This window comes from Lynx canadensis, chromosome D3, assembly GCF_007474595.2.
Source record: "Lynx canadensis isolate LIC74 chromosome D3, mLynCan4.pri.v2, whole genome shotgun sequence".
NCBI classification, from domain to species: Eukaryota; Metazoa; Chordata; class Mammalia; order Carnivora; family Felidae; genus Lynx; species Lynx canadensis.
The window spans coordinates 47,867,099-47,894,525 of record NC_044314.2 but is presented as its reverse complement, the minus strand read 5'-3'; the positions used below and the strand labels follow the sequence as shown (position 1 = coordinate 47,894,525).

The following is a 27,427-nucleotide window of genomic DNA, read 5'->3' as shown; positions in this document are numbered from 1 at the left end:
GACTGACATTTGCCTAGGCAAAGTAATGAGTTCTGGGACTACATTTGCAACTATAGTGACCATAATAGATTATGCTAATCTAGAAAAAAGGGAAACCGTTCACTCTTTTTTGTCTACTAGTTATGCTATTGTCGTATTTGCGAAGATCCCATCATTTCTTTTATCACTGATACAGCCTACGAAAGCTAATTTAGCTTATCTCGTTCAAGTTCACTTTGTATTAAGAATGCATTATTCTATTTCAGGGTGATTTTTCTTCACTTAAAAACATTCTTCACAATAAGGACCAACATTTTATAACAAGTGGGGTTTTTGGTTTTACTTTTTGCTTCTTTTATTGGGGTAGTCACCTTAGAGGTATGGCTTGCATTTTGAGTTCAGTTTGTGGTTCATTCAAAGCCATTTTCTCCTTAACTAAAATGTAATCCATAAGGAATGAATCCTAATGTTCCTCCTACATAATGAAGGTAGATGGCTGCATAGTGGCTTTTGGGGTTAGCTATTTTGGGGAACGTTTTCTACCTTTGGTGGTTTTTATTTTGGATATGTAAGAACTTCAGTTGTTTAAAAAAAAAAAAAAGGTCAAACTCAACTTCTGTGTTTTCTTCATGGTTTCCCAGCTTCATTGTTAATCCCTTAGGATGTTTGTCTTTGAGTTATAATGTTCTTTTAAATGGTTTTTTTCTTAATTTTTAATGTTTATTTATTTTTGAGAGACAGAAAGGCAGAGTGCAAGCACGGGAGGGACAGATAGAGACAGAGACACAGAATCCAAAGCAGGCTCCAGGCTCCAAGCTGTCAGCACAGAGCCTGACGCGGGGCTCGCACTCACAGACTATGAGATCATGACCTGAGCTGAAGTGGGATGTTTAACTGACTGAGCCACCCAGGTGCCCCTTTGAGTTATGAGTTATAGTGTTCTTTATCATCATATTGTTAACAGAGCAAGATTTCATGGGAATATAGTATAAATCTGGTCTTGGCTTTCAGCTCCGTGTTTCATTGTTCCTGTGTGAAATTATTTTGCACAGTCAAGTAATAGCTGTTTGGAGTCTTTTTGTGTGTGTGTGATTTATCAGTGTGTCCTTTCTTTCCACCAAACAGGTCGATGTCCGAAAATCCGCCCCCTCCATGGTTGATCGGCTTCAGAGGCAGATAATCATAGCTGACTGTCAGGTTTACCTGGCTGTGCTCTCATTTGTAAAACAAGAATTGTCAGGTATGCTGAAGCATTATTTTTAATGGCTTTCAAAATTCAATGGACACAATCAGTAATGCCTCGCCCTTTATTTATTATTATTTTTTACAGTGCCTCATATTTCAGGCCTTGAAAATCCGTGGCGCTTCTTTGGGGCTTGATACTGATTTTTACTTAGGAAATTGAAACCACAAGTACTTAATGTGTGTTTAGAGGTGTAGTTTTAGACTTGAAGTCAATGTTTCATCCTCTTGTCTCAAGATCATTCTGTCATAGAGAAATTACCAGTGCCAGTTTGATTGATAGATCATACTTTGTGAGAATCAAATTGTAATAACCTTTAAAGTGAAATATACCTGGTTTAAATTACATTTTTTAGGAAATTGTTATTGAAGGCCTGAATATGTACCAAATATGTCCAAGGAATATAAACTAATTTCTTAGTTTGTCCAAAACAGTTTTCCAGGATTCTGTAGCTTTGATATCTTGAGTGCTATAGACTCAAAATGAGTCTTTAACAGCTTCTGTAAGACTGTGTCTAATACAGATACCAATTCTTTTGTTTATGTGGTTATTGGTGTAATACTTCCAGGAGAAATTTGCTTCTTTGGTAGATAGGATTTACTTGGAAAAAAATGAAAATTCAAAAAGGAAATTAACTAAAACTCACAATCAGAAAAGTATTTCCTTACAAACCTTAAATGAAGAAGGGTCTGTTGCTGATAAGTTATAACATACACTGTTCTTTCTAGACTGCCAGAATCAGTCTTTCTCTCCCTTCTCTTCCTTCTCTCCCCCACTCCTTCCCTCCCTCCCTCCCTCCCTCCCTCTCTCTCTCTCTCTCTCTCTCCCCCCCCTCCCTCCCTCCCTCCCTCCATCCCTCCCTCCCTCCATCTCATCCTTGAGGATGCTTTGTTTCCATTTGGCTCAAGTCAGAAGTGGAATTTAACTTTTATTTTGATCTCCAAAATTTGGACTTACTAGAATTTATCCTTCTTTTAAAATATGTTCTATGCTTGTACTTTGGCCTTTTGCTTTGGCTCAACTATCCTCTGTTTTTCTCTCTAATCTTCCTCTCAGGACTTGCGTAATACTTGTATGTTTGAGGGCTCAAAGCTCATGTGAAATACCTCTGAGACATCAATATACACTCCCCTCTCTGAAGCTCTACATTAATGTATATATTAAGAGCAGCAGAATGGTCCAACTTCTTGGGTCAAGATAGGAGCTCTGGCATTTTCTGTGATCTTGTACTCTTTTTTTTCTGACACTCAAGGACTTCTTAAGGGAGCTTATTTTAGCCATTAGCCATTGAGAAAATATCTTTTGAGAGAGAAGCAGAAATCAAATGTAGTACAGTGTTTGAGGAGTCAGGGTAGGGGGCATCTGGGAATTCTTTATGTTCTTACAACTCTTTGTCTGAAAGTATATATAAATATATATATAAATATATATAAGTAATATATATGTAATATATATAAATAATAAATATATATATGATTTTAAAAGTAAGTGTATCTATCCTCATTTGCTCATTCATTGGTCTAGTCAGTAAGTAATTACTGAACATGTATGATGTGCTGAGCACTGTTACGTGAGTAGCACAAGCTATGCTTCCTGCCCTCTTGAAACTTAGAATCACCAAGTAGTGCTGTTTGCTTCTACAATTATCATTCTGGTTAAAAATTACTAGGGGTGCCTGGGTGGCTCAGTCAGTTAAGTGTCCCAACTCTTGATCTCAGCTCAGGTCTTGATCTCACAGTTTGTGGGTTTGAGCCCCGTGTCAGGCTCTGTGCTGGCAGTTCAGAGCCTGTTTGGGATTCTCCCTCTCCCTCTCTCTGCCCCTCCCCATTCATGCGTGCATGCTGTCTCTTTCTCTCTCCCAAAAATAAATAAACAAAATAATTACTAAACATGTTATAGAAAATTCAGAGAGTACAGAAGGGGAAAGAAGAAAGCAAGTCACTACATACCTTACCACTGGGAGAAATCACACTTTACTGCTAATGTTCTATGTTTTATATGTCTTTTACAAAATGAAATCTATAGTGCTTTATATCCTACTTTTCCTTATTAGATTGTATTTTACGTATTTTCCCTGTAACTCAGTTTCAAAATATTATATTAAATAATAACAGTTTTTCATATGATGTGCCATGATTTATTTAACCCATTCCTTTTGGACATTCAGGTGTTCTCTGCTTTGCCTTTTTTATTAGGTCAAACCTATTCTTATATTTTATTTTTTTATTAAAAAAATTTCTTTTTACATTTATTTTTGAGAGAGTGAGATAGAGTGTGAGTGGGGGAGAGGCACAGATAGAAGGAGATACAGCTTCTGAAGCAGCCTCCAGGCTCTGAGCAAGCGGTCAGCACAGAGCCTGATGTGGGGCTTGAACCTATGAACCGTGAACTCATGACCTGAGCTGGAGTCAGACGCGCAACTGACTGAACCACCCAGGCGCCCCTATATTTTATTAATAAACTATTTCTTTCACAAATTACCTTGTTAGCCTTTACCCATTCTCCTGATAAGTTGGTTTTAATCAATTAATATTTAATCCTATTTATCATAGATTTTTAACAGTGCTCTTGGTTTTTCCATATAATTTATTGAACAGATGCTGATATTGAAATAAAATTGATAGACATAAATGTGTATAGTGGTCTTTTGCTTTATGAATATCTTAGTATTTGTCAAGCAAACAACCAAAAATGCTCTTCCTTAGCCTTTCCTGAAACACACTGGGTTATTAAACTACAAAAAACCTACTTTGTTGGAATACATTTCTTAGAAAACATTTTTAATTTTTTTTTTTAATGTTTATTTATTTTTGAGACAGAGACAGAGCATGAACAGGGGAGGGTCAGAGAGAGGGAGACACAGAATCTGAAGCAGGCTCCAGGCTCTGAGCTGTCAGCACAGAGCCCGATGCGGGGCTCGAACCCACGGACTGTGAAATCATGACCTGAGTTGAAGTTGGACGCTTAACCAACTGAGCCACCCAGGTGCCCCTTAGAAAACATTTTTGATGGATGATTTTCTTGGGGAAAAGCCGTCTTTTTGGAGATGATAAGTGCTCCTCCCCCACCCCGAGTGGGTGGCGCAGAACTGGGTGGGGGGCGTGCACTCACTCACTTGAGCTCCAGGTAGGGATGAGTCTGTGAATGTTTTGAGTTTGTGAATTTTTTTTTTAATTTTTTTTTTTAACGTTTATTTATTTTTGAGACAGAGAGAGACAGAGCGTGAATGGGGGAGGGGCAGAGAGAGAGGGAGACACAGAATCGGAAGCAGGCCCCAGGCTCTGGGCCATCAGCCCAGAGCCCGACGCCGGGCTCGAACTCAACGACCGCGAGATCGTGACCTGAGCCGAAGTCAGACGCTTAACCGACTGAGCCACCCAGGTGCCCCTATTCTTTTTCTTTAATTTTTTTTGAGTTTGTGAATTTTTAAATGCTTCATACTTTTAAAAGAACTCTTGGAGTGCCTGGGTGGCTTAGTTAAGCGTCTGACTCTTGTTTTCCCCTCAGGTCAAGATCTTGTGGGTTCTTTCTTCTGTCTCTGCCCCTCCCCTCCTCGCACCATCTCTGTCTCTCTCAAAATAAATTAAAAAAAAAACTTTAAAAAAAAATTTTAAAAAAGAGCTCTTGTGCCTTCTCTCATTTGAACTTCTTTATAATGAACTGCCCGCATCATCTCTCTTCATTTTATGTACTATTTTTTAAATATCTTTTTCATTAACTCTTATCCAGGGCTGCTTGCTTGCTAGCTTCCCCTCACCCCATATGCGTATGTTAACTACTTTCATAACAAAAAGAAGCTATATTTAAAATATGGTATTTGCCATCTTGTTTCGTTTACTTCCTTTTGGACTTGAAGGTAGGTCCTATGTCATACTCATTGTTGTATTCTTGGCATATCATATACCCAATAAATTTTCCTCAAATGAGGGTTTTGCCTTTACTTCACAGGTGAGGTGGTGGAGGCTGATGATTTGGAGAAGGTTGAACAGTTGACACCACTTTTTAGTGACAACAGGGCCAGGGCCTGAGCCAGTTGTTGCTTGTTTCATACCTGAATTCCTAGTCTTCTCACCATTTTGCCATCACCTTAGTTTGGTGACTTGTGCCTCGAGAGGCACAGAAATTTGGGTTTCTCATGGCCTTCTCCTCTATGCCCATGCTCCCTCACGCTTACACCCTGAGGTGCTAGCTCCTGGAGTCATGTGACAGTCTGCTGTTAACTGACATGCTTCTCCAGGCCACGTTCTCTGTGCTGCCATTGTAGCCATCCGTCTAAAATTTGTTACACCTGTGCTTTAAACACTCAGCCATTCTGCATCACCTATGAAGTAAAATCCAAATTGCTTCTTAAGGAGGCACTTATAAACCTACGTCCTTCCCAGCCTCCTTGCCTTCCCAGCCTCCTTGCCTTCCCAGCCTCCTTGCCTTCCCAGCCTCCTTGCCTTCCCAGCCTCCTTGCCTTCCCAGCCTCCTTGCCTTCCCAGCCTCCTTGCCTTCCCACCCTCCTTGCCTTCCCAGCCTCCTTGCCTTCCCAGCCTCCTTGCCTTCCCAGCCTCCTTGCCTTCCCAGCCTCCTTGCCTTCCCAGCCTCCTTGCCTTCCCAGCCTCCTTGCCTTCCCAGCCTCCTTGCCTTCCCAGCCTCCTTGCCTTCCCAGCCTCCTTGCCTTCCCCCCAGCACCGCGTGCCACTAAGCAGGGCTTCGTGTGCTTCCCTCAATGCCTTTTGCTGCCTCTTGCCTTCCTGTATACCACCCTCAGTTCAGATGCTCGCAGCCCCTTTCTTTTTCTCTTGCCTATCCAGGTACGTTCCAGGTCAGCCTCCTTCATGTTCTCCTTCCTCACAGACTCCATCATCTGCCCTTTGTTGTTCCACATGTATCCCGTGCATAGGAGTGTTCATCATATGGCAGTACAAATTTTTATTTACATGCCTGCCCACGTATTTGACTGTAATCTCCTTGAGGGCAGCAACTATGTCTACCTGCTCTTCCCCCTCCCCCTTACCAACTATGAGTACCTACTATGCATTCCACACTGTGGGGTGGTAAGTGCTAGGGCTCTAGAGATGAGTAGGAAGTAGCTCTTGCCCTGAGGGAGCTGGATGGTTTAGTAGGGGAGAAAGAGGAGGTTATAATTCATTCAGGATGATACTTTACTTGCTAGACATGTAAGTTAGTCACAGATTGGGTGAACAGGGTGTGAACAGCTCAGAAACTCTTCCTTGGAAGATCAATGGAAGTTTGTTTTCTTCTCTCTGTCCTTGGCACCTGACGTGGCACTGTTGCCTAGCAAATGGTGGGTGTATAATAATGTGAATTAAAGGAAGGGATGGAGGAGGGGTGATGCCATTCAAGAAAGAGGTGCAGGATATGGAGTCCCAAGAAGAGTTGAGATTGGAAAAGTGTGTCCTTTAGAAGTGAAAACAAAACCGTTGTTCTTCCAAAGTGTGTTATGTGGGTCACAAAAAAGGGTCAGCCTGAAGTGACCTTTCATTATAGGGTTGGCCAGCCTCATCTGGGGCAAGTGAACAAACAGAATGCTATGGTAGGAGATCCCATCGGATACAGTCTCCTGCTGAAAAATCTGTAAAACTTATCCCAACATCAATTAGTATAACTTCGTATTTTCACTCTCCAGAAGACTCTAGCCCTTTCCTGGGAAGGACTCCCATTTCTTGCACCCCCCCCCCCCACACCTGGATAGAGTTAAGGCTTTCCATTAACGGGAACAGAGTTTCCTCTCTCCCCTGCATCTCCCAGCTGATTGAGGCTGACCTTCAAGGGGGAGGGCAAATGGTCTGTGGTTTTCTTGCTCTCTTTGCCTTCCGTCAAAAGCATAGATAGCGATGGCTGAATGATTTATATTTGACCTTTCAAGGAGCCATATGGAAGGCTGTGTAGGGTGTGGGGTTCGTGAATACTGTTTCTCTGCCTGCTGGGAAAACGTGTGCTCATGAGCTGCCTTGCTACACCATCAAGGCAACTGAGGGTGCTTCCTGCAGGAGCTGCATGGAACACAGGGCCGGCTCTGCCTGATCCTCACTCAGCCTTTGTTCTGTGGTTGACGGCATCAGGCTGTGCTCAGACGTTTTGGTCGCAGCACTTGGGACAGGGAAGTAGGGTGAGAGTCCTGGGGAACCTGTTTCCCTGCCACATTGAGCTTAGAAAGTAGCAAAAACCGTATCTTTCTGTGTGCGTATGAACTTTGTTTTGCACAAATTATAGCCTTTGACTTAGTAAAAACTTTGGGTTCTATTTACTTGGCTCAAATTAGAAGCTTTAAAGCTTGTTACTACAGATTTTAACATGTGCTTTTAAACATTGGCACCTAAACTCCTCTCTTAGGTAAGAGATTAAAGACCTGTGGAATTACATTATTATTTTATAAAAATAGGGTTTTTACCTGGTCAGTTTTTTTTTTTTTTAATTTTTTTTTCAACGTTTATTTATTTTTGGGACAGAGAGAGACAGAGCATGAACGGGGGAGGAGCAGAGAGAGAGGGAGACACAGAATCGGAAACATTACCTGGTCAGTTTTTAACTGAGTCTGTGCAGTTGGCATTGATGGGTTTTGCCATTTGTTTCCATTGCTACCCCTCCTTTGCTATGATTCTTCACCTGAGATCTGGATTGCTACAATGTGTTTCCTAACACTGGTAGTCCCCTCAACCCCAATCTTAGAAATTGCCTGCTTCTCCTGGTGCAGGTGACCGTTCCTCAGCTGGACGTTAGGGGACCCCACCCCACCAAGCTGAGCACACCCTCCCTGTGTCCCCCGTTTCACTCTGCCTCTGAACAGCCTGTCCACCTGCTCTGTCATATTCACACTCCTGTAGCTGTTTCCTGGAATGCTGGCGTTCCCTGGATGGAAGCTGTGCTTCCTGAATGAAGCTCCAGCAGCCTGGAAATACAGGATAAAATGGAATGAAACGTGGTCCATAAAATTTCCAGTTAGGCCCAGAGGTAGGAGGCAGTAAAGTTTTCTACTGGAATCCCGCAATACTTATTCCGCACTAACTCGTTTATATATTTGCTGCATAGAAAACTTTAGTGACAAAAAGGAAATAAAAAAGAATAATTCACCCATCAACTCAACATTATTTGTTTTCATTTTTCTATGTATAGCCCAGTGGAGTGTATATACAAACATATATGTAGAGAGATAGTCTTAATGTTACACACTTATTTTTTTTTCATTTTTTTTCAGTTTTATAATGGACAGTTGGAGAGCTGAGATTATGGCTTATGGTTCTTTTGTATCCTTCCGTTGCCAAGCACAGTCTTAGGCATGTAATGGGAACTTAATAGCTAGTTATTATTTTTAGGGTTTTGCAAGTTTTCTTTTTTTCATTTTTTAAAATGTTTATATTTTGAGAGAGCACAAGCAGAGAAGGGGCAGAGAGAGGGAACTAGAGGATCCCAAGCAGGCTCTGTGCTGACAGCAGCGAGCCCGATACAGGGCTCAGTCTCACAAACCGTGAGATCATGAACTGAGAGCCAAAGCCGTATGCTCAACTGACTGAGCCCCTCAGGTGCCCCTCTTTTTTCATTCTTTAAATCTGTAGCCAATATTTATTCTATCCCAATTGGCTTTTGTGTTAAGAATATATGTTTCCTTCTTTTTCATTTTTCTGTTCAACCTTTGGCATTTTGGATCATAACTGAGTGTCATATTGTTTGTGGGTCTGTTACCCTAGAAGTTTAAGGGTTTTCTCAGACCTTTTGTTTTCCTACAGTACTTCCATTCACAGAAAAGTCAGTGTGCCTCCTCTTAAAGGTGCCATCTGTATCTTCTTTCTCTTTGGTTGTCCTAGAACTGTGCCTGAAATGTAATATTTGCTCAGTAAATGTTTTTGTTCATTTGAACTAAATGAAAGTTGTTTCAAACATGTATTACTTTTATAAAGTTATAAAAATCATTCTCTTTTTAAAAAAAAACCTTTTGTTTTGCTTGTTCATCCTATCTTAACGATATTCTTTTCAGTGGACTTAGTCTACAAGACATTAACAAATCCAGAACTTGGAACTTGTCCTATGGTTGTGTTTTCAATTGTGATCCCTTAGGAGATATGGTCATCATTTATCAGAAATTGATACATTTAAGTAAAATACTAGTTTGATTAAATATCAGCTTGATTACATGAATTGGGGGTCCTTAAGACCATCAGGTGCAGTGATTTGCCAGGACTCAGTATGTGATCATGCTCATGGCTATGATTTGTTACAGCAAAGGATACAAAGCAAAAGAGCAAAGGGAAAAGATGGATGGGATGGAATCCAGGAAAAATTGGGCTAAAGTGACCAAAATTTTCTCCCAGTGGAGTTGCATGCTTAAATCTCTGGGCAATGAGTTTTGTTATCAGCTGGGAAGCTTGTTAGAGACACAGCACCCAGAGTTTTTGTTGGGGGCTGACCATGTATAGATACAATCTGCCTTGCACATAGCCAAATTCCAGACTCCCAGGGGAAAGCAGGTGTTCAGCATGAAACATACTCTTTGTATAAGCAGGGTAGGCACAGTGAGCCACTCTTACCAGTTCTAGGGATGCTGGGAACTCTCCCAAGTCAATTTCATAGACCCTAGCCAAAGGCCAGTCTTGTAAACAGGCCTCTCAAAGGATAGCAGTAGGCCTGCTCCCGTAACTCTTTTCTGTATGTACCATATGTTCTTCGATCACTTTCAATGCAGGGATTAGACTTTGTAAATCAGCTTTTATGTTCTGTATTTTTTGTAATTTAAAAATAATGTTGACAAACTTCTTTTTCTGCTATTCTAAAGGGCCTGAAAGCCTGGGGCAGTTCATGTTGTCTTCCATTTGTGCATTGGGGTCAGATTATCGGTGCCATATTGGTAACAGTGCTGAGTGATTAAACTCTTTTCTGGAGAAAATTCCTTACAGAAGACCTTTCCCCCCAAATATGGTGATGATACACTCAGATAAGCACCGATAAGTCGACTGCTCCTTCCTTTCCTCATCAGAAGGTGTAAATGTTCACAGAAGGAGAGGGTGAGGCAGGACCTGTGGGCTTGTCTGAGAGGGGTCAGCTGGGCATGGAACTGGGTAGCGACTGTGAGAACTATGTTAAAAATTGGCCCAACAAGAAATAATGAAAATGCCTTTAAAAATAACATCTTTTCACCTCCTCTATGAAGTAGCTTCTTTTTTGCCACCTTCCTTCACTGGATTGGTCTAGATCTAGGCTGGGCAGTGGGTGGAGCGTCTTAGTCCTAGACCAAATAATGCCCTCCTAGTGAGGAGTGAGTGGTTAAGGCCCACACAGCAGGCATTAGGTAGAGATGAATGGGGGATTCTTTGCATTTCTGCATTGAACACTGATGACTTACACGTTAATGAACTGGCCGTTTGTTCACCCAGTAAGTATAAATTAATCCTTTTTGTTTGCTTGTTTTAGTTTTGGCGAGTTGCCATGCTTGGTGTACTTTTAGCAGTGAATTCAACTTAAAACTTGTTCTTTAGGAAGAAAGAAGCACAGGGTAGACAAATGTAGGCGTTATAAGAGAGGTTTATCAGCAAAGTGCATGGTAGTTCAGAAACACGTGGAGATTCATGTTTCACAGAACATACAGAACAAAAGTCAGATTCAAGTGACGCTTGCATGCTGGCGTTAATGCATTTATTTCATTCAGTGTGCATAATATACCACGTCCCAGCTCGTGTGTGAGAGAGGGGCCTGATAGGACGGTGAACAAAAAAAATACATGGTTCTTGCTAAGTGGTCATTCAGTGTAGTAAGGGAAATCAGACAAATAAGGAATTGAAGCCCTGTGAAGAGAACAAGGTGCAATGAGAGATGATCATTTTTATTTTTTAAATTTTTGCTTGAATTTCAGGTCCTTCTTCAATCTCCTTTATTAATAAAGGAAAATTATTTTGAATGCTTATTTACTTCTTTTAATGCTTTTCTCCCCTTCTCTATAGCCTATATAAAAGGTGGGTGGATCCTTAGGAAAGCCTGGAAGATTTACAATAAATGCTATCTGGACATCAATGCCCTCCAGGAGCTGTATCAGAAGAAGCTAACTGAAGAGCCCTTGACTTCTGATGCTGCAAATGATAATCACATTGTGGCTGAAGGGGTGTCTGAGGAGTCTCTAAACAGACTGAAAGGTGCTGTTAGCTTTGGATATGGCCTTTTTCACCTTTGCATATCCATGGTGCCCCCCAACCTGCTCAAAATCATCAACCTGCTGGGTTTTCCTGGAGACCGCCTGCAAGGGCTTTCTTCACTGATGTATGCAAGCGAAAGTAAGGACATGAAGGCCCCTTTAGCTACGTGAGTAGCTGTATTGCAATGCTTTGGTAGATAATATAGTGTTGAAAGTAAGTAAACGACAATCAAAGCCTTTAAAGGAAACTTCAGGTAAATTGGTTGGTTGACACAATGCCACGCCTTATGCCTTTTAACGCAATGCCGAGAACTGTGTCTTTGGTGGTGTTTATAAGCTGACTTTCTGGAGAGAGGACACTGTTCTTGACTCTCATGAATCCTGTATTTTAAACAGGTAAAGCAACCACATTTTTCAACCGCAGATGATTTTATAAGCAGTTTCTGTGACCTTGACCAGAGTCATTGAGATTCATGACCCTGATTTTTGAATTTTTAAGGAATACGAATTTGATAACTTTCCTGTGATTCTGAAATTTTTATTATTACCTAGAGAATCTTGATATTGGGTCATTTTCTTTGATGATTCTGGTTGGTCCAGTGGTCTCTCTCATGTGGCTTGGATATTTTGTGCTAGTCAACTAAATCGAGTCCTGTTAATCTGAGTCCTGTTAGTCGAAACTGAAATGACAGTTACTGAAACAGGAGAGTGTGGAGAGAAGCTGATAAAACTATCCAGAGCGAGGATTCACCCATTCCTCCATCAGTTAAAAAACAATGTGTTTTTTTTTTTTTTTCAGTCTGGTAAATATTCACCATTTGCAATTTGAGTAATTTTACCAGACACTAGATGCCCTTTGACATTTTTCAAAAAATGTTAATATCACAGAGACAGAGCTCTGTTTCTATTATCGATATTGAGGAATTTGGATATTCAGTCTTAATCAATTGGTAGCTATTAAAAATATCATTAAATTTTCATTTCAAAAATATATTTGTTCCTCCCCAAAGTCATTAAATTACATAAACTGTGGTATTTTATTGATTTGATGTAATAGTTTTGTAACTTGTGATAATTTGTCTGTATCTTAATATTTTCTGGAAAGAAATGAATTAGTAATGTAAATTCGTCTGATCTCCAGAAGAGAACTGATTTTATAAACATGCTAGAAGCACACATTTACATAAAAATATTTGATGTGTTAGTGAAACATTTTTGTCTGTTCACTAAAGATCCTAACGAATCTGTTTTATTTACCTAGTTTATTTAACGTGTTATTTTTCTTGAAAGGAGGAGTATGAAATAAGGGAATTTTAAATGATTATTCTTCAAATTGAGCCTTCTCAAAGGCCAGAGAAAGAGCCCTTTTTCTGGTTCTCTCACTTACTTTAATACATTTTAGTAAAATTTATGTCTGTGGTTCCCATATTTAAATTTGGATTCTGAGGCTTACACTCTAACTTTGTGAACACAGGAGAAAACTACATTTTTCTTTTGCAAAAAAGTATTACCTTTATTATGAGGGGACAGTAAATTCATGGTAACCAGTTCGTCTTTCTAATTTGTGTGCTGATGAGTGAAGTGTAGAAATCAGAGCTTTATCTCAGTCCATACCTTCAGAGAGCCATCTGGAAGCCTCAGCAGAGCTAAATGCTTTTATCCTATTATTCTCCTCTCACCCGATGGGCATATGCTGATGTATAAGCTGCGCCAAAGTTAGTTTTCCAAATATTGGTAAGATTAAAATGGGGGAAAATACTCTGATTTACTTATTCAAAGACTTTTGGAAGGAGTGTGTATTAGAAGAGCACATACTGAGTTTTGACAAAGTAGAAGCTCTGTAAGAAAAGCCTTGCTCAATCTTTCTCTCCCTCTTCCTTTAGATTAGCTCTGCTCTGGTATCATACTGTGGTCCGCCCATTTTTTGCCTTGGATGGCAGTGATAACAAAGCAGGCCTGGATGAAGCGAAGGAAATTCTTCTCAAAAAAGAAGCTGCTTATCCAAATTCTTCCCTCTTCATGTTTTTCAAGGGACGTATACAACGATTAGAGGTACTGTGCCTTCCTCATATTTTTAAATAAAGCCTTCTGTGGATCAAATCTGTAATTCTCACTCCGTGCTAGTATCTAAAGGAGGCAAATGCCATTGGGCGAAGGAACGTTTTGTTCTTGTGCTTTTCAGTTGCATCGTTGCTACAAAAGCCTCTTCCAGGAACCCAGGATGTTAGTCAGTAACCTTCTGTTTCAGGAGGTGGGAGAGGCAGGGGTGAGGAGATTGGTGTACTCTAAGCCAGAGGCATAGGAACATTAGCAAATGTCTCAGTTGAAGAACACAATATACGATTATTTTTTTTTCCTTTTCTGGAGTTACTAATAATCTGTTTCTAAATTTTCATCTTGGTTAACAATTGATTTATACACGTTATTGCCTGAAATGTCAAGGACACCATCAGCTTTGAAACGGTAGTAGCTTTTATTACTTTTTCATGGGCTTCATTTGGCCAAGCCCTGTGCCAGGTGCTTTATACAGGATACCTATTTAATCCTGAGTAACCCTATGACATAGACACAAAGTCACCTCTTTTTTTAAGTTTATTTATTTATTTTTGAGAGAGAGAGAGCGAGCTAGCGCATGAGTGGGGAGTGGGGCAGAGAGAGAATCCCTAGCTGTCAGCACGGAGCCTGCTGTGGGGCTTAAACTCACTAACCATGAGATCATAACCTGAGCCAAAACCAAGAGTCAGATGCTTAACCAACTGAGCCACCCAGGTGCCTCTGCACCTCTCCCCCTTCCCCCCTCCCCAATCTGCTTGCTTGCGGACATGAAGATTTGAAGAAAAAGAAAAGTATAAGAAAAAAATCACCAACAGCTAATAGAGAATATTGCGAGATTCTAACAACCTCCATCTTCCAGTTAACCGGGTGCCCGGCAGCAACCCAGTTAATTCTAGTCGTCAGCCTCCTGCAAACCCGCTGTGAGTGCTTTTGAAGATTTTTGCTCACGAAGAAGGCTTTTGTGAGCGCAGGGATGATTTGTTTACTGATATTTTTTGTTGGCAACTGAGTGTATATTGTTTCCTTTCCCTTGTGAGGTGCCTCCTTAAATCTGAGGACTCCTCATCTTTACATATGGAAGTTGTATTTTAGAGATAGTACTGATAATTTATAATTGGAACCTAGTACATACAGAAAGCACAGCAGGATCTGAATTATTTAAACCTGTGTCTGAATTGTTTTTTTCTCATTATCTTGCAACTGTTTTTCTTTGCATTCAGGCTCATAAACGTTCAGTTATGTTTCTCCTTTTTCTTGCTGTCTTAGCAACATAGTTGTGATCAGTTTCTTATGCAGTCTGCTCTTTTGGTTAGCGTTCTTTTAAGCTCAGCGTTATGGTCTTACATGTAGGGAAGGATGTTCAGTTTATTAAAGTTTCTGTGCTCCCTTGGGTTTGTGCAAGAGGAAATAACCTATATAAGGAAATTTTAAATCGACGAAGCCTTCTCACCGCAGTGACCATTTCTGAAATGAGAGTTGCGTTACAAGGTCAGTGCTTCCTTAAATGTCCAATTCTTAAAGGGCAGGCATTACTCATTTTGAATAACTGAACATGTTGATACTAGGTTCAGTGTTGAACAGATTTGCTGCCTGGGACGAGAGCCTGAATTTATAATTATGTGCAACACAGCATAAGGCACCTTAGCATTGGGCATTTATTAGAATTCTCTCTTTACTCCCCACGTTAAATGAATGCTCTAAATTGGGTCTTAAAGGTGTCAAATAGAAATGTAAAACAAGGGTTTGTATCTTAAGCTTGCGATTTTAGTCAATTTTTTATTTCAAACAAAAATGCCTAACTTTGAGCTAAACTGGTAACTCCCCCCCCCCAATACTTAATTTGGCATGGTTTTAGTTTGTGCCACAATTCATTCCTATTAGGGACTGAGTGGATGTTAAAAGCAAGTGGTTATTCACTACTGTTGGGATGATTCTAGCAATGAGGAGGCCATAGCGTCGTCAGAGGACCGTTCTGAATACAGTATGGGGAGGTACACAGTTGGCATTATGGTTCTTAGCAGGCATTCAGGCTCTTTCGGGGGCGAGGGTGGGGTGGAGAATTGTCATCTGGTGTGGGTGGTGGATATTAGGACTACTTCACCGTGAGGCAGCTTGCTTACCAGACTGATCCTTGGTTTTCAGAAAAAAGACTAAAAGATGTTTCTGCCTCTGATTAGTGAGGCTGTAGCGTCAGGGCCAAGGGGATGTGCCGGTTTTTCTGTTTGGCCCTTTCCAAGGGCCCAGAAGGAAGGATTTGGGGGATTTGGGGGATTCTGAGGTAACTTGGACTATTAATGGTATTCTCCCAGTGCCCAGACACAAGCATTTCATTTACCTTCCCAAGTGACCGTGAGGAAGCTGGTTGGGGTAGGGTTGGGGGCACGGACTCCTTTGTTTGCAGATGTGGGACTGCCCAGAGGGGCTGTTACAGCTCCTGCAGAGGCTTTTGTAAGGCCTCTAAGGCCTCAAACTGGTTTATGGAAACACGGGGCCCCGCTGACAAATGTGCTTGCAAAGAACATGTTGGTTTTTTTCTTGTTTTTTGGTTTGTTTTTTTTTTTAATTTTTAGTAAGCATTTAGGTTAGAGATAGGACCCCTGAGATCTTTTTGTCAACAAACACTCAGAGAACATGGTGTGCGAGCTTTAACCTCGCAGATGCAGCATATGACACTCAGTTTCTTCAGTGAGTCAGTCTACATAATTGGAACAGCTGCTTTTGTGTCAGCTTGCTGTCCTACAGGGTGACTAGCTCAGTATGTGCTGGTTAGTTTATTTTCTGTACGCATTCTTTTCGAATCCTGTGCCCTTGCCCACTTTCTGTTTAATTTCATGAACAACTTTTTACATCCTCTGGGACAATTTGGAATCCGTCTGGGAGGATGTTTTTTTGACAAAGCCACCCCATCCTGTCACTTGATAACCCTTGCCATGGTGGTTTTGTTATTTCCTGTTGTTAGGGCCCAACTTGACCTAGCAGGTGGTCAAGTGAGGTGGTTATGTGAGGTGCATTTGCACCCCAGGATGGAGCATACCCTGTGCTAAAGGTACTGCTGCTAAAGCATGAGTCTCTGCAGAGAGAATTTTGTCTCTTTACTGCCTTGGCTTCTCCCCACTGTATGTCTGTATACTCCCACCTCCTACCTTTCCACCCTCTTGTGTTCTCATTACCTGTCCAGTTCCTGTTGACCTCTCCCGTGTGACTTGTCATGTTGCTGGGAGGCATAACTGGGTTCCTGTGGTACTTAGCATGGGATAAACGATATATAACTAGCGTGTGATGGGTTTTATTCTTACTGAGGCTTAAGCCTGGGAAGTAGGGTTATCAAATTTCTTACTTTTTTTTCTTTTTAGGAGAAAAAAAAAATGTTTTGGTGTTGGTAAAAGCCAACCCATGATTGGCAAAGTGGGTGGCATGTAGCTAGAGGGGCCACAGGTCCTATACAATATCTATATATTTACCTATATTTCCCCGATTCTCCATACTGCAAGCAGCTATTAGGGAAATGGTCCCAGATGTTGTATAGGAATCTCAATTTTAAAATGTGAATTTATATAGTTTTGAATTTTTGTACTCCCATGAGTTTTTACCCAGGTAAACCAGGTATGGTACTGATAAGTCTATTAAGCATACAAGTGATTAATGAGTATTTTTTTTTTTTTTTGGTTGTTTAAAAAGTTATCAGGGACAAGCCTACATTTTAATCACTTATTTTTATTTCTCTCTGGTCCTCTTTTTTTCCCCGTAAATAATAGATTTCCTCCCCTTCAGTTTTAACCATCTACTTAGTATGTAATATATACATGTATTTGGTTTTACATGCATACACTTTCATTACACACTTTATATCATGTGACTGTTTAGTGATCAAACTAAGTTGTAATACCTAAACTAATGAAAGTTAATAAACATTCTAATGAGGTTGTTATTATGCACGCATTTTGAGAACTCTTATTTTGAAACTGTTTTCTAAGCTGATACTCCTACTTTTTGAATAGATGAGTCCATTGATCAATGAGACTGATGTCTTGTCTTTGTTAAGAAAAAGCTGGTTATCAAAGACTGCCTGCTTCTCTTGTGTGGCACGTAAGCCTATTTCTGAAACCAGTTCTGAAAAAGAAGATGCAAAATGTCTTCACGATTAGAGTAAGAGGTTATCCTCCTAAGGAAGGTGCAGAATCAGATATTTAAATTCTGATGTGCTGGTTGGAGAAGTACAGCTCTAAAAAATGAATTGAATAAATGAGGTAAAATGCAACTGGATTGAAGTGATGTCTCTGTGGGGCACCTGGGTGGCTCAGTTGGTTAAGCGTCCGACTTCAGCTCAGGTCGTGATGTCGCGGTTTGTGGATTTGGGCCCCGTGTCAGGCTCTGTGCTGACAGTTCAGAGCCTGGAGCCTGCTTCATAATCTTCTCTGCCCCTCCTGGCTCATTCTCTTCCTCTCTCTCTCAAAAATAAATAAGAACATTAAATTTTTTAAAAAAAGAAATGAAGTCCCTGAAAACCATAAAAGACTCTTAAATAAAGAGAACAAACTGAGGGTTGAGGCAAGGGTGTTGGGTGGGTGAGATGGGCTAAACAGGTGATGGGCATTAAGGAAGGCACTTGTTGGGATGAGCACTGGGTGTTCTGTGTAAGTGATGAATCACTAAATTCTATTCCTGAAATCATTATTATGCTGTATGTTAACCAACTTGGATTTAAATTAAAAAAAAAATATTGTAGCCATGGGGAAAAAAAAGAAATTAAGTCTCTGCTTATGGCAGGGGGTACCCAGATCAACAGGCATGAGCCGCTGTGCTCCTCAGGCTCAACCTGGGCGCCACTTGACTGTAGGTGCCACTCAGACGATTAGCCATTACAGTACTGCTTCACGAGGACAAAGGGAAGGAAGTTTGTGCAAGGCCTGGAGACCACACTGAAAAAGTTACAATGAACTTTACCTTTCATATGTGTGCGAATGTCCCCTGATCATCTCCTCTTTCTCTGACTTGAAGCTGCCTTGTTTGTTCTGGCAAACGCCGCCCCCTCACTACAGTCTGCTCCCCTGTTTTGTACTTCCCCTCCCGCCTCTCCTCTCCCTTCTGAGAATGATAGGATGTGGTTTCTTTACCCTGAACGGTGTCTGTAGGGACTTGCTTTGACGGTTGACCTTCGCTTCACCATGTTCATGTCACCCCCCGTCCCATCTCCTTCTCAGGCAGTCAGGGTTTTCTTATCCTTATTTTCTACTAGCTGTAAAGTTCTGGGTGAAAGGCTTGGACACATCTACACCAGCGTGTGTTCTGTCTGGGGACTTGCTTTCTGTTCATTATTTTAGGTGACTTCAGTTGTCTGAGGTACCTTTTAAAAATTGTAGTGCTTCTGTCTGTATTTTTATTAAGATGAAAGGACATTTTTCACTGGTGCTCCCCGGAATAAGTGGGAGGGCTGTGTTGCTTTTTAGCCCACCAGTTCATGATTGGGACAGGGACAGAAAAGTGGAGGTCAGTCCCTTTTGGTGGTGAATTTATCAGCTAGAGAAAAGAGACGGGAGGCCTGCAGGGGTCACGGAGAGCAGAGGCCAGGTGGAAGTGGCAAACACCACAGAGGGTCTTTGCCTGAGCTCTCTTCTCTCGGGCATGTTGACATTAGTGGAGCTGTTTGGTAGCAGTGTTCTTTGCATCTGTCAAAGAGCAAGCCTGCCTCTTGTATTTGAACAGCATGCCTTGCTGGCATGATGTAATGTTGTTATTTATAGCATCAGGAAAAAGGCAATGCAGGAAGAGAAATAATTCCCTGAAGTTCTGTTCATTGTAGTCTTCTCTTCACCATCCTACAAGGTTCTCTTTATCATTTCAGGCACCAAAAAATAGGGTTGCCATTTATTCTTAGAAGAACACAAAATGAGAGATTGGTTCAAGCTGGTGTGGGAGAGAGGGGGGATATATTTGTCTCCACTTTCCAGTGAGATAAACATGTATCATGTGGTTTAATAACTCTGTGCACTTTGAAATAAGAGGGTAGTAACCCAAATTGCTAATAGGTTAAATACATTTACTCTTCTTTCAGCTCCATCATTACAGGCTGTTGGACTGACAAGCAAGTAGAAGGTTAATGATTTTTATCCCTAAGCTCACTAAGTGTGCATAAGAGGATGAGCTTTCCCTTGCCTGCATTAGCCCTGGTCCTAGGGGTAGGAGTTCAGTGCACAGTCTGTTGTTAGGTGTCCTTGATAACAGAATTGCTAAATCGATTCGGCTACTCAGCAGTATTAATGCTGAATCACAGATAATAAGTGGGTTGTCACTCATGTCCTCTTGTGTGCTAAAGGTGACAAGGAAGACCTCTCCTTTTAAAACATATACATAATAGTTTAAGATGTTAGGGCACTTGGGTGTCTCAGTCGGGTAAGGCTCAAGTCATGATCTCCTGGTCCATGGGTTGGAGCCCTGCATCAGGCTCTGTGCTGACAGCTTGGAGCCTGGAGCCTGCTTTGGATTCTCTGCTCCTACCCCACTCCTGTTCTGTCTCTAAAAATAAATAAAGGTTAAAAAAAAAAGATGTTAGGCAACTCCGTAAAAATAACCCAGTGATACTTACATTTTAAGCTGTTTTGCTTCCAGTTATTTTGTGATCTCTAGTACACACATGAGACTTGATGCAGTTTTGTTTACAAATCTTCCATATTTTAACATGTTTTTATAAGTAATTGGCATGCAGAATATTTAGATTTCCATTTTGTTAATAATTTGACATTTCCTTTCGTTGGGAAACTGCTGGGATATTTGATTATTGTTGTTTCTCTATTTACCAGTATCTCACTCTGATAGTGCTGCAGTAACTAGCATATTTTTCCTTTTTTTTTTTTTTTTTTTTTGAGTTATTTCTTTGGATTATAGCTCCAGTGGTGTCATTATTAGAATCAGAGTATGAATGGTTCCGTAGCTCCTGCTAGATGAGAGATTATACTCAAATAGTGGGCCAGAGTATGATCATTCATTATTTTGTGCATGGTATCAGCAGCATGTTCCATTGCATAGTTTTCTTTTTATTTCCATAATGATGCAGTTTAAAGATCGTAAAATATTGCTGATAAGACTTCTCATGTTCATGTATCAGAAGACAATAGTGTTAAGGTGGCAGTACTGCCTTAATTGAGCTACCAGATTTCGGTATAATCCCTCAAAAATCACAGCCTGCTTTTTTGTAGAAATCGACAAAGTGATACTAAACTTAAGGAACCCAGAGGCAGTCTTGAAAAGGAAAACAAAATTGGAAGATAACATACTTCCTAATCTCAAAATCTACAAAGTAATCAAGTGAGTGGTACTGGCATAAGAATAGACCTGTAGAGATCAATGAAAGTCAAGAAATCTGTACATTTATGTATCAATTGACTTTTGACAAGGGTAAATCAGTAGGCAAAGAATAGTCTTTTCAGCAAATGGAGTGACGACAATTGAATATCCACACGCAAGTAAATGAAGTTGGACTCCTACTGTATACTGTATGGAAGAATGAATGCAAATGGATCGTAGACCTAAATGTAAGAGCTAAAACCATAAAACTCTTGGGTTAGACAGGACATCAAAAGCACAACAACAAAAGGAAAACAGCTAAATTGAACTACATCAAAATTAAAGCCTTTTGTGCTGCAAAGAGTATTGTCAAAGTAAACAGGGGTGCCTGGGTGGCTAAATCACTCTTGATTTCAGCTCAGGTCATAATCCCGGGGTCGTGGGACTGAGCCCCATATTGGGCTTTGTGCTGAACACGGAGCCTACTTAAGATTTTTTCTCTCTACCTCTCCCTCTCCCTCTCTCTCCTGCTTGCACTCTCTGTCTCTCAAAACAAAACAAAACAAAACAAAAAAGGTGGGGGGGCACTTAACTGACTAAGCCAACCAGGGTTAGGGTTAGGGTGCATCCAACTTTTGATCTCAAATCTCAGTCTCAGGGTTGTGAGTTCAAGCCCCCTGTGTTGGACTCCATGCTGGACATGGAGCCTCCTTAAGAAAAAAAGCTGCAGAATGGGAGAAAATATTTGCAACTTCTAGATAGGACAAGGGACTTATATCCAGGATATGTAAAGAACTCTAACAACTCAATTAAGAGACAAGCCACATTTTAAAATAGGCATAGGATCTGAAGAGACCTTTCTCCCAAGAAAATCTGCAAATGACCAATAAGCACATGAAAAAGATGCACAACATCATAAGTAATTATGAAGACATGCAAATTAAAACCAAGTGAGATGCTATTTCACACCTACCGGGCTACCTGTAATAAAGACAGCCAATCACAAGTGCTGGCCAACATATGGAGAAACCAGAAACCTAATTCATTGTTGATGGGGATGTAAAATAGTGCGGCCACTTTGGAAAAGTTTGGCACTTCCTCAAAATGTTAAACACAGATTTACCATATGACCCAGAAGTCCCTTTCCTGGCAGTATACCCAAGAGAAATGAAAACATATGTCCATATTGTTATTTATAGAGCAAAGAGTGGAAACCACTCAGTTGTCCATCAGTTGATGAACAAAATGTGCATCCATACAATGGAATAATTATATTCAACAACAAAAAGGAATGAAGTACTGATACGTGCTACAGTGTGGGTGAACCTAGAAAGTATGTTAAGTGAAGAGAGTCAATCACCAAAGAGCATATATTGTAGGATTCCATTTCTATGCAATCTCCAGAACAGGCAAATCTATCAGAATTAATTTAGTTATCAGAATTAAACGATATCTATATCTCACACATGCAAATAGGGATGAGAATGCAATAGTTCTTAGAACATCAGTGTACAATCTAGAAGAAAACAGGATTATCTATGTGTCCCAGTTGGGACAGAAGATAAATATGTGAAGAAATGAAGTCTGTCATAACAAAAATGTATACATGTTTGTTCAAATTTTCACAATAAAATGTAATAATTTTCAAATGAAAAGTATTAGAAGATATATGTGATAAGGATTCCTTATGATTACATTATACATTATAATATGGGCAGATACATAAGGAGAATATTTTATTTATTTTGAGAGAGACAGATTATTGCTTACTTGGGGGTGGGGATGAACGAGGGAGAGTGGAATAACTCTTAGCGGGTACAGGGTTTCTTGTTGGGGTGATGAAAATATTCTAAACTTAGATTCTGCTAATGTTTGTGCAGCTCAGTGAATGTACTAAAATCATAGAATTGTATACTTCAAGTGGGCAAACCTTTTGATATTTGAGTTATATCTCAAAGATGTTTCAAGAAAGTTATGGAGGATATTTTCCTATGAATATATACAGTCTCTTTTTCTTTGGATGTAAATTATTGATGCAACAGAATGACTCCTGAGTAAAAAGCAATTTCCTGGGGCATCTGGGGCTCAATCAGTTAAGTGATTAGGTCATGATCCCACAATTCCTGAGATTGAGCCCTGTGTCAGGCTCTGTGCTAACAGTGCAGAGCCTGCTTGGAATTCTCCCTTTCCTCTCTACCTCTCTCTGTTTCTGTCTCTAAATAAATAAATAACCCTCTCCTACTCTCTGTGGGTCGGTCTCTCTCTCTCTCCTACTCTCAAATAAACTTAAAATATTTTTCTTGCATATTTTCCCAAATTCTAATGTATAATGTAATCATAAGGAATCTTCATCATGTATACCTTCTAATACTTTCATTTGAAAGCTATTAAGTTTTGTTGTGAAAATTTGAACATTCAAACATGTACACATTTTTGTTATAACAGACTTCATTTCTTCACATATTTATCTTCTGCCCCAACTGGGACACATAGATAATCCTGTTTTCTTCTAGATTGTACGCTGATGTTCTAAAAAGTATTACATTCTCATACCTATTTGCATGTGTGAGATACAGATATCGTTTCTTTTTTTTTCAATGAAAACCATTTTATTTTATTTTTTAATTTAATTTTTTTTAATTTACATCCAAATTAGTGTATAGTGCAACAATGATTTCAGGAGTAGATTCCTTGTGCCCCTTACCCATTTAGCCCATCCCCCCCCCAAAACCCCTCCAGTAACCCTCTGTTTGTTCTCCATATTAATGAGTCTCTTATGTTTTGTCCCCCTCCCTGTTTTTATATTTTTTGTTTCTCTTCCCTTATGTTCATCTGTTTTGTCTCTTAAAGTCCTCATATGAGTGAAGTCATGATATTTGTCTTTCTCTAAGTAATTTCACTTAGTGTAATACCCTCCAGTTCTGTCCACGTAGTTGCAAATGGCAAGATTTCATTCTTTTTGATTGCCCAGTAATACTCCATTGTATATAGATACCACATCTTCTTTATCCATTCATCCATCGATGGACATTTGGGCTCTTTCCATACTTTGGCTATTGTTGATAGTGCTGCTATAAACATTGGGGTGCATGTACCCCTTCGAAACAGCATCCCTTGGATAAATACCTAGTAGTGCAATTGCTGGGTCGTAGGGTAGTTCTATTTTTAGTTTTTTGAGGTAGCTGCATACTGTTTTCCAGAGTGGCTGCACCAGCTTGCATTCCCAAGATATCGTTTAATTCTGATACCCCCTGTATCAGGAATATTGACACTTTTGTTTTTCCTCCTGTTATTGAGTTAAACCCTTTTAAGATAGATGGGATCTGTTTTTTTTCTTGTTAAATTGTTTGTTGTTAAACTTTGCTATCTCCAGGGGCACCTGGGTGGCTCAGTTGGTTAAGCGTGTGACTTCAGCTCAGGTCATGATCTCGTGGTTTGTGGGTTCGAGCCCCATGTCGGACTCTGTGCTGACAGCTCAGAGCCTGGAGCCTGCTTCTGATTCTGTCTCCTTCTCTCTCTGCCCCTCCCCCACTTGTGCTCTGTCTCTCAAAAATAAATAAATGTAAAAAATTTTTTTTAAATTTTGCTTTCTCCATCAATTTCTTTTCATCATGATAAGTGCACTCTTTAATCCCCATCCCCTATTTCACCCATCCCCCCCCATTCCCCACTGGTAACCATCACTTTGTTCTCTATAGTTAAGAGTCTGTTTCTTGGTTTGTCTCTTTCTTTGGTGTTCATTTGTTTCTTTAATCCCACATATGAGTGAAATCATATGGGTTTGTCTTTGACTTCAGTTAGCATAATACTTTGTAGCTCTATTATGTCATTGCAAATAGCAAAATTTCATTCTTTTTTACAATGGGATATTCCATTGCATATATATACCACATCTTCTTTATCCATTCCTCAGTTGATGAACATTTGGGCTGCTTCTGTAATTTGGCTATTGTAAATAATGCTGCATGTATCCCTTTAAATTAGTGTTTTGTATTTTGGCGGGGAGGGGGAGGTAAGTACCGAGTAGTGCTTTTCCTGGATGGTAGAGTAGTTCTGTTTTACTTTTTTTGAGGGACCTCCATACTGTTCCACAGTGGTTGCACCCATTTGCATTTCCACCAACAGTGCACATGCATTCTCTCCACATCCTCGCCAACACTTGGCTCATGTCTTGATTTTAGCCATTCTGATAGGTGTGAGGTGATATCTCCTTGTACTTCTGATTTGCATTTCCCTGATGATGAGTGATGTTGAGCATTCTTTCATATGTCTGTTGGCCACCTGGATGTCTTCTTTGGAGAAATGTCTGTTCGTGTCTTCTGCCCATTTTAATTGGAGTGTGTGTGTGTGTGTGTGTGTGTGTGTGTGTGTTGTATCACTTCTTTATATATTTTGGATACTAACCCTTTATCTGATAGGTCATTTGCAAATATCTTCTCTCATTCCATAGGTTGTCTTTTAGTTTTGTTAATTATTCCCTTTGCTGTGCAGAAACTACTGATGTTTCAGTAGTTTTATTTCCCTGGTCTCAGGAGACATATCTAGAAAAATGGTGCTATGCTAGTGTCCAAGAAATTACTGACTGTGCTTTCTTCAAGGATTTTTGTGGTTTCAGGTCTCAAATTTAGGTCTCTAATTCATTTTGAGTTTATTTTTGTGTATGGTGAAGGAAAATGGTCTGGTTCTATTCTTTTGGATATGGCTGTCCAGTTTTCCTGACATCATTCATTGAATAACCTTTTTCCATCGTATATTCATTTCTCCTTTGTCAAAGATTGGCCATGTAATTGTGGGTCTATTTCTGGATTTTCTGTTTTATGCCATTGATCTGTATGTCTGTTTCTATGGTACTATACTGTTTTAGTTAGTACTGCTTTATAATGTGACCTGAGATCTGGGACTGTGATATCTCCAGTTTTCTTTTTCAAGATTGCTTTGGCTATTTGAGGACTTTTGTGGTTCCATACAAATTTTAGGATTGTTGGTTCTGGTGCTGTGAAAAATGCTGTTGGTATTTTGATAGGGATTGCATTAAATGTGCAGAGTGCTTTGGATATTTTAACAACATTCTTACAACCTGCAAGCATGGCATGTCTTTCCACTTCTTTGTGTTGTCTTGAATTTCTTTAATCAGTGTTTTAAACTTTCAGAGTACAGGTCTTTCACCTCTTTGGCTGAGTTTATTCCTATTTTATTGTTTTTGGTGCAATTGTAAATGGGATTGTTTTCTTAAATTCACCTTGTGCTGCTCCATTATTATATAGGAATGGAACAGATTTCTGTACATTGATTTTTGTATCCTGTGGCTTTACCAGATTCATTTATTAGTTCTAGTAGTTTTTTGCTAGAGTCTTTAGGGTTTTCTATGTATAGTATCATGACATCTGCAAATAGTGAAAATTTTACTTCTTCCTGACCAATTTGGATGTCTTTTGTTTATTTTTGTTGTCTGATTGCTGTGGCTACGACTTCAGTACTGTGTTGAATGAAAGTGGTAAGAGTGGACATCCTTGTCTTGTTCCTGACCTTAGGAAAAGTGCTCCCAGTTTTCCACCATGGAGTCTGAAGTTGGCTGTGGGTTTTTCATATATGGACTTTATTATGTTGAGATATGTTCCCTCTAGACCTACTTTGCAGCGGGTTTTTATCACGAATGGATATTGTACTTTGTCCAGTGCCTTTCCTGCATTTGTAGAAATGGTCCTATGGTTGTTATCCTTTCTGTTATTGATGTGATGTGTCATGTTGATTGTTTTTGCAAATAGTGAACCACACTTGCATCCTGTGAATAAATCCCACTTGGTCATGGTGTATTTTTTTAATGTATTGTTGGATTCGGTTTGCTAATATTTTGTTGAGTGTTTTGGCATCTATATTCATGAGAGATATTGGCCTGTAGTTCTCTTTTTTTGTAGTGTCTTCATCTGGTTTTGGTATTAGGGTAATATTGGCCCCATAGAATGAATTGAAAAGTTTTCCTTCTTCTTGTATTTTTTGGAATAGTTGGAGAAAAATCGGTTAACTCTTCTTTTGGGGCATCTGGGTGGCTCAGTCTGTTAAGCATCTGACTCTTGATTTTGGCTCAGGTCATGATCTCATGGTTTGTGGGATCAAGCCCCATGTCAGGCTCCATGCTGTCAGCATGGGATTCTCTCTCTGCCTGTCCCCTCACTCACTCTTGTGCACATGCGCCGTCTCTGTGTTTCTTGCTCTCAAAATAAATAAATAACTCTCCCTCCCCCCACCCTCCCCCAAAAAACGTCTTCTTTAAATGTTTGGTAGAATTCACTTGTGAAGCCATCTGGTCCTGGACTTTAGGCTTTGGGCTGTTTCTTGATTATTAATTCAGTTCCATTGCTGGTAATTGGTCTGTTCAATTTTCTGTTTCTTCCTGCTTTCATTTTGGTGGGTTATATGTTTCTAGGAACTTACCCATTTTTTTTCCAAGTTGTCCAGTTTGTTGGCATATAATTTTTCATAATAATCTCTTGCTGTTTGTATTTCTGTGGTGTAGGTTGTTATTTCTCTTCTTTCATTAGTGATTTTGTTTATTTGGGTCCTCTCTCTACTTTGTTTGGTAGTCTGACTAGAAGTTTATCCATATTGTTGATCTTAAAAAAAAAAATCAGCTCCTGGTTTCATTGATCTGTTGTGTTTTTTGAAGTTTCTATCTTTTATTTCTGCTCTAATCTTTATTTCCTTTTGTTGGGTTTGGGTTCTTTTTTCTAGTTCCTTTTGGTGCA

At 39.9% G+C, this 27,427-nt stretch overlaps 1 protein-coding gene across 1 annotated transcript in view; it reads left to right on the top strand.

Annotated features, from left to right (window-relative positions):
- TTC39C (tetratricopeptide repeat domain 39C) overlaps positions 1-27,427 on the top strand; it is a 107,539-nt gene that overhangs the window by 49,805 nt on the left and 30,307 nt on the right. Inside the window, exons 4-6 of the mRNA XM_030336061.1 lie at positions 1,105-1,219; positions 11,161-11,515; positions 13,232-13,400. Coding sequence (XP_030191921.1) covers positions 1,105-1,219; positions 11,161-11,515; positions 13,232-13,400 — 639 coding nt within the window. The remainder of the gene's footprint in view (positions 1-1,104; positions 1,220-11,160; positions 11,516-13,231; positions 13,401-27,427) is intronic.